The sequence below is a fragment of the Babylonia areolata genome, chromosome 23 (assembly GCF_041734735.1).
Source record: "Babylonia areolata isolate BAREFJ2019XMU chromosome 23, ASM4173473v1, whole genome shotgun sequence".
In the NCBI taxonomy this organism is placed as follows: Eukaryota; Metazoa; Mollusca; class Gastropoda; order Neogastropoda; family Buccinidae; genus Babylonia; species Babylonia areolata.
Genome location: NC_134898.1, coordinates 36,248,665 through 36,262,003, shown reverse-complemented (window position 1 = coordinate 36,262,003; position 13,339 = coordinate 36,248,665). Strand labels below are relative to the sequence as shown.

General features: G+C 40.5%; 2 protein-coding genes across 4 annotated transcripts in view; one reads left to right on the top strand and one right to left on the bottom strand.

The window, feature by feature from the left end:
• Positions 1-592, bottom strand: part of LOC143297653 (uncharacterized) — a 47,410-nt gene extending 46,818 nt beyond the window's left edge. Inside the window, exon 1 of the mRNA XM_076610071.1 lies at positions 564-592. The gene's annotated coding sequence lies outside the window, so the exon portion shown is untranslated. The remainder of the gene's footprint in view (positions 1-563) is intronic.
• Positions 593-7,324: 6,732 nt separating this feature from the next.
• Positions 7,325-11,316, top strand: LOC143298007 (bifunctional 3'-5' exonuclease/ATP-dependent helicase WRN-like). 3 transcript variants are annotated; one of them, XM_076610652.1, is made up of 2 exons: positions 7,325-7,394; positions 9,533-11,316. In XM_076610652.1, the coding sequence occupies exon 2, from the start codon at positions 9,576-9,578 to the stop codon at positions 10,440-10,442; it is 867 nt and encodes a 288-aa protein (XP_076466767.1). In that variant the 5' UTR covers positions 7,325-7,394; positions 9,533-9,575; the 3' UTR covers positions 10,443-11,316. The 3 variants fall into 3 exon arrangements, with proteins under 3 accessions (XP_076466767.1, XP_076466768.1, XP_076466769.1); XM_076610653.1 differs by lacking the exon at positions 7,325-7,394 and adding an exon at positions 7,555-7,623; XM_076610654.1 differs by lacking the exon at positions 7,325-7,394 and adding an exon at positions 7,557-7,599.
• Positions 11,317-13,339: the final 2,023 nt, after the last annotated feature.

Below are 13,339 nucleotides of genomic sequence, written 5' to 3'. Positions count from 1 at the left end.
TGTTGAGAGGACGGACATTAATTCTGTTTTGTTAAAGAATGAATGTAAAATTCTTGAATCATGTTTGCAAAATGTGCATGCATAGAATCTCTCTATCTCTCACACACACACACACACACACACACATACGCACACACACACACACACACTGTGACACACTCTCTCACACACACAAACATACTCAAGCATACAGACGCTATGACACGTGCATGTATTCACAAATACACAAACTCATGCATGATGCATGGTCACAAACACACCATCAGAAAACATCAAGCAACAGCAGCACTACTACCAACCTGGAAAGGCAAAAAAAAGAAAAGGAAGGAAATTTACAGATATGCCATTTGACATATATTTGAATACAGGAATAAGATTTTCCAAACATTCTAGTTTTTAAGCACTACAAAATATACAAAACTGTCAGACTGTCGTATTTTCTCATTCAAAGCACCACATTGGAAACATGGTATGCTCCTATTATCTGTTCACATTAGCTCGTTCTATTCACACACAAAAAATGACTGGAGCATGGACAGTGAATGGAAAGCACGAAGACGGACCTGGGTGTTGCTGTGTATGGAGGACTGGAGCAACTTGATGGCTGAATGGTCAAAGCACCAGATTCTCACCCAAATTCCCTGAGTTCGATTCCTGGTGGGTTCTGACAACAGAAAAATGATATCATCACTTCTGGTAACCAGTAACATGTAGGACTGGAATGTTACAAAAACAACCACCACCAAAATCACGCTTAATTCCAGAAGATTTCACAAACCAAACTGAGTAACAGACTCCAAACTGATTCTTATCCTTAAAGTTGCCATACAAGAGTTGATAGTTATTTTCCAGAAACAATGCCGTTGCTGCATGTTTTTGCTCAAGTTGCAAGGGAACTTCCTTTCCACAACTCTTTAGCGAGCATGGGCGACTTTAGTTTACAAAACCATTCACTGGCACAGGCGACTTGACTGACAGTCAACTTTGAGGGGTCGTATTAAAAGGATCAGCATCGAGGGCTCCTATTAAAAAGGTCATTTTTAACTTTATTGTAAACCTTAACAGCTGCAGCCAGCTTTCCTGTGCTATGAAACAATGAATCGCCTTCACTGTCTGACCGAGTTTGAAGTGAAGTCCATCATGTTGTTTGACAGGAACCCAAATCATTAGCATCAAGTCAAAATTATTTGGTACTGGGGAGTGTATTTCACACATAAACTTGGCCAGTGTTGGAGGCAGAGAGAGAGAGAAATACTGCCGAACACTGAATTGTACATTGATTAGACCTGCGGACCATACCAATGGGGTGTAGGAACAAACATATATTTTGCATATTCGCAGTCTGAGAGAGAGACGCAGTACGTACGTAGTTATCCGATTTCAATGGAGGAAGAATTACACGGTGAAATATATTTGATTCACAAAAAAAAAAAAAAAAAAAAGAACTGAAGGCTCATTTTCTGCTTCAAGGAGTAATTAGGGTCTAACCTTGACAGAACAGAACAGCTGCTTGCATTGGATCAGTGCACACACACACTGTTATGACAAGAAGTGATATGACGTCTAAGAACTTAAACTTAAACCTCCCCGCATAAAACTATCTCGTCGGGGAGGGACACGGAAAAGGAAAGTGATACACGTCATTCAAGGCAGTACAAACAGTTCTGAACCTAAATCACACATGATACACGTCATTCAAGGCAGTACAAACAGTTCTAAATCACACATGATACACGTCATTCAAGGCAGTACAAACAGTTTTAAATCACACATGATACACGTCATTCAAGGCAGTACAAGCAGTTCTAAATCACACATGATACACGTCATTCAAGGCAGTACAAACAGTTCTAAATCACACATGATACACGTCATTTAAGGCAGTACAAACAGTTCTAAATCACACATGATACACGTCATTCAAGGCAGTACAAACAGTTCTAAACCTAAATCACACATGATAGCCTACACGTCATTCAAGGCAGTACAAACAGTTCTAAATCACACATGATACACGTCATTCAAGGCAGCACAAACAGTTCCAAACCTAAATCATACATGATACACGTCATTCAAGTCAGTACAAACAGTTCTAAACCTAAATCACACATGATACACGTCATTCAAGGCAGTGCAAACAGTTCTAAACCTAAATCACACATGATACACGTCATTCAATGCAATACAAACAGTTCTAAACCTAAATCACACATGATACACGTAAATCACACATGATACACGTCATTCAAGGCAATACAAACAGTTCTAAACCTAAATCACACATGATACACGTCATTCAAGTCAGTACAAACAGTTCTAAACCTAATCACACATGATACACGTCATTCAAGGCAGTACAAACAGTTCTAAACCTAATCGCACATGATACACGTCATTCAAGGCAGTGCAAACAGTTCTAAATCACACATGATACACATCGTTCAAGGCAGTGCAAACAGTTCTAAATCACACATGATACACGTCATTCAAGGCAGTACAAACAGTTCTAAATCACACATGATACACATCGTTCAAGGCTGTGCAAACAGTTCTAAATCACACATGATACACGTCATTCAAGGCAGTGCAAACAGTTCTAAATCACACATGATACACGTCATTCAAGGCAGCACAAATAGTTCTAAATCACACATGATACACGTCATTCAAGGCAGTCCAAACACTTCTAAACCTAAATTACACAAGAGGCAAAAGGTGAGAGTAAACTTTTCTAACTTGATTTATATCCACCCCGAGAGGAATGTACAAGTGATTGAGACACCTTTCCACCCGTCACATCTGAAACTGGTGTGTGTCAATGTTCAGTCATGTCGACAGAAGGCGTCTTGTATCCACGACGTAATTGTTGACAAAGCTTTTGATGGTGTTGTCAACTGAATCGTGGTTGAAAAAGATGGGGACGAATCATTCATGGCACAGCTGACATCGCAGGGATACAAACTGAAATCGTTCCCAGACAAGTTAGAAAAGGGGGTGGTATAGCAGCTATAATGAGGAGCCATAATCAAAATGCTTGAACGTTCAAAACCCTCGACAAATTATTTGAGGGCGTAACATATGAGTTCGAAAGCAATAATTATGTGTGCCATGTTATATCTGTATATAGACCTCCATCAAGTCGACAAAATAACTACAGTATCCAGGATTTTACCACAGAATTTTCCAGTCTCTTAGAAGAATACACTTTCGATGCAGGGGACTTAGTTTTAATAGGTACCAGCCGCCGTGGCGAAGTGGTTAGCGTCGCGGACTGACGGCTGGGAGGACGCGGGTTCGAATCCCAGCGGAGGTGGGTTTTTCGGCCCGTGGCCGGCTCCTACCCAGAGTTGAGTGTGCTGTGGGCTTAAATGGGGAGACTGGGACCACACAGTCGAGTGTCATCCGCTTCAAGGATGCGTCTTTGGGTGTGTTGCTCTAATTACCTGACCAACACTGCAAGTGTCTGTATCTCTCGGGCCTGGTTAACGCCGGGATATCATTATGACAGGAAGCGTAGAGTACAGCCTTGTCACGCAGTCCCAAACCAAAATTGACCTCTATAGCAACATCGTCATCATCATCGTCATCCTCCTGCTCCTTCATCGTCATCAATATAAACAAAATAGTCTCAAAGTCTGTGCCCTTTCATGCCCTGCTCTCATGGTGACCTCAGTTTCGATACCCCTCCACTTCCGTGCTTGGGGTGAGTCCTGTCAATGTCGTCAGTGTCAGCAGATTCATGGGGGGCTGCTGTTTGAGGGACGTGGTGGCGGTCTCCACTCTGGGAGGGACGCTCACTCAGTCTGGCTCCGCGACTAAGCCATTATTGTCGTTAGTAGGGGGCTTAGTAGGTGGTGTCCTAAGTACGTTAAAACAGAACAGGCACCACTGAACACCACCGAAGTGACTCAGCAGCAGTGCAGGGTCTCCTCTGGTGTGTGGCTTCCTGGCGACCTAACATCGATGGTTCCCTGTGGACTGCCGACGCTGGGACTGCGACGGACGAACCCGGGTGTGGCTGTGTATGGGGGAATCTAAATGAGCGGCGTGGGAGTAATGCCACTGAAACGGTGCAGATGATGGGGCAGCCAAAAAAAAAAAAAAAAAAAAAAAAAAAAGTTTTAATAGGTGATTTTAACTTTCATTGTGAACAGACCAGCAATTCCGACATCTTACGTTTGCGTACTCTGCTCCAAGACCACGGATAAAAACAAGTGAACCCACCCACAAACATGGTCACACACTTTATCGGCTTGTGATTCGGGGGAACATACCCCCCAGTTTCAGGTCATATACTTTGCCCTTGCTGACCACATGGCAGTCATCTACAACATTCCTTTTCAGAGACTTAAACGAGAAAAAAAAAACGTCTTGTAACATCACGAAACACCAAAATGATAAATGTTGATCTTTTCTACGCTGACATCAAATCCCTTGTGCAGGAAAATCATTCTAACTCATCTCCACTCAGAATATACAACACCGGCTTCCGTCAGATACTGAACAAGTATGCCCCTCTCTCCACCCGCCTTGTCACTGACCGTCCTGCTCCCTGGATGGCCGATGAACTGAGGGCCGCCAAGCGTCAGGAACGACAGGCCGAGCACGTGTGGCGCTCCAAAAAACTGACAGTCATCGTGAGATCTATGTCAAAGACCGCAACACACTGAACGCTATGCAGACCACCGCAAAATTGACGTCAACACTTTAGTGTTTCCATCTGCCAGTGCTCCACGTCCAAACAGCTATATGCTGTATCAAACCAACTGACTGGCAAAAGCAAAGAACTGTTACTGCCAAAAGACATTCCTCCTCAGGATCTTCCTGATGCTTTTTGTACATATTTTACTGATAAAATCGCTAACATCCGACAAGAACTGAATGCTTGTCCACCAGAGGATCAGTTTGATGATTTTAAAGGGGTTTTAATGACATGTTTTAGAACAGTTTCTGAAAAGACTGTAAGACATTTTATTCTTTACTCTCCAAATAAGAACTGTGATTTGGATCCATTACCATCTAACCTTTTAAAGACATGCCCAGATGATCTTCTCCCCTTGATCACCAGCTAGTATTGTAAACCACTTATAGAGTCAGGTACTGTTGATGAATCTCTCAAATTGGCTATTGTCACCCCACGTTTGAAAAAGCATCATCCGTGCACACGAATCAACTAAAGTACTATAGACCCGTGTCTAATCTGTCATTCATTTCTAAAATTATTGAGAAAGTTGTGTTACAGCACTTGAGAAAAAAAGGTCTACTCGAAATTTGTCAGTCAGCCTATCGAAAATAAACCACAGGACAGAAACAGCTCTTCTTTCTGTTACGGACAGTCTTCTCTCAAATACAGACACAAAAAAACTTGCATCCTTAGTGACATTCCTAGATCTGTCAGCAGTATTTGATACAATTGACTACCAAATTCTCATCAAGCGTCTTTGCCCTTCCTTTGACATTCGATCTGTTGCTTTAAAATGGTTTTCACCATATCTCTCAAACTGTCAGCTCTGCATTAAAATAAATCATACTACTTCTAAGGTTATCCCATTCGTATTTGGTGTCCCTCAGGGATCAGTTCTGGGACCTATTTTATTCACTTTATATACTCAGCCTTTGTATGACATCATCAAAAGGCATTTATTTAACTACCATAAAATATGCTGATGACACTGAGTTACAAAAAGCCCGACTTCACCATCTGAATTCAAAACAGTCATTAATGAGACGGAAGCCTATGTGGCTGATGTAAAGGTGTGGATGGACAGAAATAAGGTAATAAATAAGAGAGAGAGAGAGATCTGAATCTGAGAGAGACAGAGAGAGACAGGAAGAGAGACAGAGAGAAACTGAAAGAGAGAGATAGAGACACAGAGAGAGAGAGAATGTGTGTGTGACGGAGAGGGGGAGAGAGACAGAGAAACAGAAAATGAGAGACGGAGAGTGAGTGAGAGAGAGAGACAGAGAAACTGACAGACAGAGAGAGAGAGAGAGAGTGGCAGAGAGGGGGAGAGACAGAGAAACAGGAAACTGATGACAGACAGAGAGTGAGAAAGAGAGAGAGAGAGAGAGAGAGAGAGAGAGAGAGAGAGAGAGAGAGAGAGAGATCTGAATCTTAGAGAGAGAGAGAACGGAGAGAGAGAGAGAGAGAGCGTTTCCCCGCAGACACACTGAGTCGTGATGAAAAAGTCTTAGAGAGAGAGACAGAGAGAGTGTGTGTGTGTGTGTGTGTGTGTGTGTGTGTGTGGCAGAGAGGGGGAGAGACAGGAAAACAAAAAATTACAGACGGCCGAGAGTGAGTGAGAGAGACAGACAGAGAGAGACAGAGATACGGATACGGATACGGATGATTTATTCATCAGGCCATAGCCCCAATGAAGGCCGGGGTACACAAACAACATTTGTTGCGTCACGTTTGTTTGAATAAACACGAGAAAACCAAATCACATAAAATCATATGAAACACAGATACATTTGCAAAACATATTATGAGGTTGCAATTTTATCTAAATTTAAACGCTTTGTGCAGGAAAATGGACAAATTCCATACATCATTTTGCCTTTTGGACGACATCAATAAGCACAAGTTGAATGTACAAGGTTGTCGGAAATATCTGGCTGGAATATATCTTTCTCTTAACCCTTTAAGAGCCGAGCTGCTCAAAACAAAATGCACTTCGTCTTCTTTGTCTTTCTGGCATAATGGGCAAATCAAATCATTATCATCAAATTTACTGTATCTGTAACGATGTGCAGCCAAACTCGACACACCCAACCTAAATCTTGTGGTTATTATTCTTAGATATTTGTCCATGTTTAACGTCAAATAAGGTTTCATATCATGTAGTCCGCAAAATGTTCTATACATACTAAATCTATTACTGTTTTGAACATGCTCATTCCATACTTGCCATCTTCAATCAATTAAACGTTGACGAAAAATGTTAATGAAATCATTTATGCTACCCACACCATGATTGAACCACACTTCGCCAAAACCATTATTGGTGAACAGACAGAGACAGAGTGAGACACAGAGAGAGTGAAAGGGGGGGGGGGGGGGGGGGGGAGCCTAGACTAACAGAAAATGAGAGAGAGAGAGAGAGAGAGAGCGTTTCCCCGCATACACACTGAATCGTGATGAAAAAGTCTAAGTCCGTGTTACACGGCCCGGACAAGGCAGCGAGCCCACACAACAGTGCATTTTTTTTATGGATAAAATGACTGAGTTAGTCAACAACCTGACCAACAATAAAAAAGGAGTAATCTGAAGGGGCATAAACAACGCCCCAATCCAGATCCTGATCCTGAGAATACCGATCGAATTTTTCATGAAGGGGAATAACTCTAATAAGTCATGTCAGCGATTTTTGAAAGAAAAATCGAAAGCACAGGTGAGATGGTGCTTTTTACTTTGGTAACTGCTGAAATTACTTTTAAAAGAAAATATTTTTGGAAGTTTAGAGTATTATGATAATTGTACACACTCTGCATCATGTACACAAAAGCACATACTACAATCATGTGAAGATCACTCTGTAAACAGTGTCCAAACTTTTACAACTTCCTTGAGCACCGGCAAGCGTTCACATTTCAATCGTCCGTGTCTGTCTGTGTCTCTGAGTGTGTGATGAAGTTTTGTTGTTTTTTTTTTTTTTTTGGGGGGGGGGGGGGGGTTTTGTTTTGTTTTGTTTTGTTTTGTTTTTTGTGGTGGAGTGTTGTATTTGTCTGTTTCAATGTGTATATTGCAGGTGTTCGTTTTTGTTGTTTGGCGACTTTTCACTGACGAAAGTTGCACATGGTTATCACATGTATGATGTAACATGCAGTCTGTGTCTGTGTCAGTGTGCCTCTACTGTTACAAATGGTCGACAGTCAACTGCTGATGTAATTAACCACCTGAGAACAGTGGATGGAGGAAGGACCAACGTAGACCTATCAAAGACAACACAGACAAAATCATGTTTCAGTTTCAGTTTCAGTAGCTTAAGGAGGCGTCACTGCGTTCGGACAAAACCATATACGCTACACCACATCTGCCAAGCAGATGCCTGACCAGCAGCGTAACCCAACGCGCTTAGTCAGGCCTTGAGAAAAAAAGAAAAAAAGGGGGAATAAATAATAGATAAGCTTAAATAAATAAATAAATAAATAATTATAATATAGAAAAAGGTAGTAGTAATAATAATAATAATAAAATAATAAATGCACTGTCATGGTGGTGCCAGAGTAGTGACAGACAGGTACCCTCTGCCCCTTCTCCCTCTGCTTTCTGAGATTGTTATCCATGTCAACAATATTACCAATGTTTTATAAGATTGTTATCCATGTCAGCAATATTACCAATGTTTTATAAGATTGTTATCCATGTCAGCAATATTACCAATGTTTTATGATATTGTTATCCATGTCAGCAATATTACCAATGTTTTATAAGATTGTTATCCATGTCAGCAATATTACCAATGTTTTTTTAGGTTGTTATCCATGTCAGCAATATTACCAATGTTTTATAAGGTTGTTATCCACGTCAGCAGTATTACCAATGTTTTATGACATTGTTATCCATGTCAGCAGTATTACCAATGTTTTATAATATTGTTATCCATGTCAGCAATATTACCAATGTTTTATGATATTGTTATCCATGTCAGCAATATTACCAATGTTTTATAAGATTGTTATCCATATCAGCTATATTACCATTGTTTTATGAGATTGTTATCCATGTCAGCAATATTGCCTACTTTTCCTGAGATTATTGTCCATGTCAGCAATATTACCTACTTTTTCTGAGATATCTATGTCAGTGATATTACCTGTGATGAGTTCAGTTTTGATGTTAAGTTTCTCTCTCTCTCTCTCTCTCTCTCTCTCTCTCTCTCTCTCTCTCTCTCTCTCACTCAGATGCATATGCATCCAAACATGCCATACACACAGTTGCACACACACACACACACACACACACACACACACACACACGCCATACACACAGTTGCACACACACACACACACACACACACACACACACACACACACACACAAACTCACGCTTTTGAACACACTATCACAAATAGGCTGAGAGAGAGACTGAAGAATGATATATACATTAAAGAAAACATTTGAAAATGAAAACAATGATTGTAACAATTTCAGTGCATAGTAATTTACACTTTAATACCCACCAGGTGCAGCTGGAATTTGAGTTTGGGTTTGGGGATGCACTGACTTGTCACCTTTCACACCCATCACTCAACATTCTTCAATATACAGTAAAAGAATTGACCCACTTTTTTTAAAGCCAGACATACTTTACTAAGTATGATTGATAAGAGCATTGACCCCTCCCACCCCCCCCCCCCCACACACACACACACACCCACCACCCCCCACCACCTCCCATCTCCCTTTCAAAGGAGCACCTCAACTTTAACACACTTCACAGAAAAAGAATGTGTTCTTTGCATGACAGGAACACATACATACATTTCTTTTGGTTTAAGCTCTATACATTCTGCTCTTGTGATTACAGGTGACACTGCCTTGTGAGGTCTGCTGTTGCTACATTGACCAGAATGTCTTCCAGGAGAAAAAGGAAAAGACCACTACCTGACTGGGTGGGGGAGTCATACAGTTCATCAAAGAGGAGCGAAGATGAAGAGGAGGCAGCAACATCAGGCGCAGCAGAACAAAAGCAACAGTCACCATCAGCAGATTCTGGATCATACATTGGTGCCAAAAACAATCCCCGATGTACTCACCAGACGAGAGGTGGCAAATGTTTTACTGGTGCGAGAGCCAGTAATAAACCCAGCAAAGATGAGCCATTATCTGCAGAAGAGGTCATCCGTATGTCCTTGCCGCTTCTGAAGTTTGAGGGATCACTGATATACTCTTACAACCGCTCGGAGTGTTCAGTGCTTTGTGAAGACCTGCTGTCCAGTCTGTCGCCAGAAGATGTCTGGCATGTAGGACTGGACATGGAATGGCCTGTGGACTACCAGCCTGGTGCAACAAAGAAAGTGGCTCTGATTCAGGTTTGCACAGCACAAGATAAGTGCTACCTTTTCCACATTGCACCGATGGGAGCTCTGCCTAAAGCTTTGAAGAACTTACTCTCTCACAGTCAGATCTTCAAATATGGAATCAACATTGAGTCGGACTTTTGGAAACTGGAGAGAGACTTTGACATTCAGGTGAGGCCTATCATTCGAGAGTCTGTGAAGGATCTTGGGACGCTTGCAAACATCAAGCTAAAGTCAGCGGAAAGGTGGACCTTGGATGGTTTAACAAGAAACGTTCTGCGCAAACGTTTGGATAAGGTAGAAACGGTGCGGTGTGGCAGGTGGGACTCCTGCCCTTTGTCAGAAGAGCAAATTCAGTATGCTGCATGTGATGCCTATGCCAGCTATCTGCTGGCAAATCATTTGAAGGATAAATAAAATCTCAAAAAGATCTATAGATATCATGATGTGTATTGCTTCCATGTCAAGTCTCTATATATATTTTGAAGACAAGCCAGAAAAAACACAGTATCAGACAGACTGATGTTGATGTTCATTTTCTGTGTCATTCATTTATAATTTCTTTCACTTTTCAGGATGAACATTTCTAAACTAACAAAATTAGACCCCAAAAAAGTAGCTGAAAGTATCAGTTTACTAAATTTTAAGTAATGTATTTTATTGTATTGTATTACTCTTTGTCATGACATATTTCTCTCCATGAAATTCAGACTGCCCTCACCAGGCAGAGTGTGTTGCTGCAGTGCAGGGCTACCCTTTTAATCTGCTTGCAAATGTATTTGTTTTTCTGTTAAAGTGGAGTTTTGTAGAGAATTTTGCCAGGGGCAGTCCTTATGTTGCTGTGGGTTATTTTACATTTGCTTAGTGCATGCTACACATGGGACCTTGTTTTAACATTTCATCTGAATGACAAGCATAACGGACCACCACTGAAGGTCTAGTGGGATGGGAGAAAATACTGATGATTGTGGGATTTTATCCCATGTGCTTTTGCTAATGAGGTGGCAGGAAGAGGGAGGACTTCCTTATAGGAAGGAGAGGAAAGACATGCTGTTTCATGATAACAGAGTGTGACTTGATGATCCAGTGTACTATCAAAGCATCAGTGTGTGCAATGTATGTCCAGTGGGAGCATGCCTGTAGTTCTTAATTTTCACTTATTTTGACTGCCTTTACTTTTGCTGATTAAATTGTGTTAAGGAAAGTTGGATGAAAGTTTAGAAAAAATACGCTTTTTTGTTTGATTGTTTTTTGTTGTTGTTGTTTTGTTTTTTGGTGTTTTTGTTTTGTTTTTTTTTGGGGGGGGGGGGGGGGGAGGGGGTCTCATTTCTTCATTGTCACACATAACATATAATGTTCACTCTGATTACATTTTTTTTTTAATTAAAAATATATACATATGTGATGATGTTTGTGTGCATGTATGTTAGCATGTGTAAGTGTGTGTGTGTTTGTTAACTTTGTGTGTGTCTGTGCCTGTGTGTCTGTGTGAAAAAAAGACAGATGATGAATATGTGAGCAGAGCTTTTTGTGACATTTGAAATGAGCATACAAAAAGCTAGTGTTGATCTGTGCGTTTGTAGTTACAGGTTGATCTGGTTAAGTGGACTGATCATCTTATGTGATACCCCCCCCCCCTCCACCCCCACCCACCACACACACACACACACACACACAAACAGACGCATGCGCACACACACACACACACACACACACACACACACATGCACACACACACACACACATGTAGTGTGTGGATCAGGCTTCCAATTACCATGTATGTACACCTGAATATGACTGCATGCCCCTTTTTTTTTTTACATACATCCTCAGATCTATTTTTAAAACAGGCTTGTTTTTGTTTATTTCCAATACCACTTGGTCACAGTACATCAAAGAATAATATATATACAATGCATCTCTATTAATCTTTGTCGTATGTTGCGGGGTCTTTAATGACCCATAATAACAAATTTCACTTGATAACTGAGTCAGGTTTTCAGTTACCACTGCAAAATATTTTGACTTTGTCAATAACGCATTGCTCTGCATCTGTATCAAACAAAAAATAAAACTACAAGAATGATGTGAGTCTGAATAGACCCGTATTCTCAAAGAAGAAACTATGGGTTCCAGAAGACCCATGACGAATGACAAGGCTTGTTCTTTCAGAAAAAGGCATATATGAATATGGGTACTTAGAGATCCAAGACGTATACTGTGTGCAAAACTTTGGGCGATGAACAGTTAAGTTTAATCTGAATGGAAATTATTTTATTTGTGTTGCTCAAATGTCCTGATTATCACTCTGGCCCCAGCAATTCCAGGATATAATCAACAACAAAAAACATGCAGATGGCACAGATGACAGCATTTTTGTATTACCTCAAATCAAGATGGATTTGCACAGGAGCATTTTCATCCATCCCATGCCCCACTCTTCCCAGAATGTAATGGAAAGACCATGCTGATGTACTGTCATGTCAAGACATCTTTTTTTTGTTGTTGTTGTTGTCTTTCCCATACATCAACTAACATTCTGCATGCTGTACATGTGTAATTTAAGTCTCCCCCTTCTCTCTCTCTCTCTCTCTTTTTTTTTTTTTTTTTTTTTTTTTGTACTGAAGGAAAAATCCTTTGCCGTACGTAGAGGGTGTAGTCACCTTTAGTTTATAATTATCATTACTGTCATTGTTATAATGATGATGATGATTTCTTCTTCTTCTTCTTCTTCTTTTTCTTTTTTTTTTTTTTTTTTTTTTTTTTTTAATGAAGGAATAATTCTTTGCTGTACGTTGTGGGTGTATACAGTTTTCAAGAGGCAAGAAATTTATTTCATGTGCCTCCTGGTGGCATTGAAACAATACATGCATACATCCTTTACACACACCATAGAAACAAAAAAAAGGTGTTAAAAACAAACTATTTTTTAATCTTTCTGAGTGGGAGTATTGGGCAGGTGGAGGATCGGGGGGAGTATTGACACACTCTCACTGGCTGAGTAAGGGGAGAAATGCACACTGCACCTGAGCCATGCCTATGTAAAGTGCAAAAAAAATAAAGCCACAAAAAATCAACAACAAAAAACACAACAATTTTATATGGAACATGTTATCATTTGAAACATAATTGGTCATTCTGATCTCATCCTTAGGCTATCTTGCACTGCTGTGGTCATAATGAGGTATATTAATGACGCAATATACTCTCCTTTGAAGCCGTCATCAATATAATGCAACACTTGAAATCGAAAGTAACAGCACCTTGACGTATATTTCGTTCAACGATGTCAGCAACACAAACATATAACGCTA

What these genes read in the sequence shown, in the direction of transcription:
- LOC143298007 (XM_076610652.1), top strand. Translation starts at nt 9,576, where the DNA reads ATGTCTTCCAGGAGAAAAAGGAAAAGACCACTACCTGACTGGGTGGGG.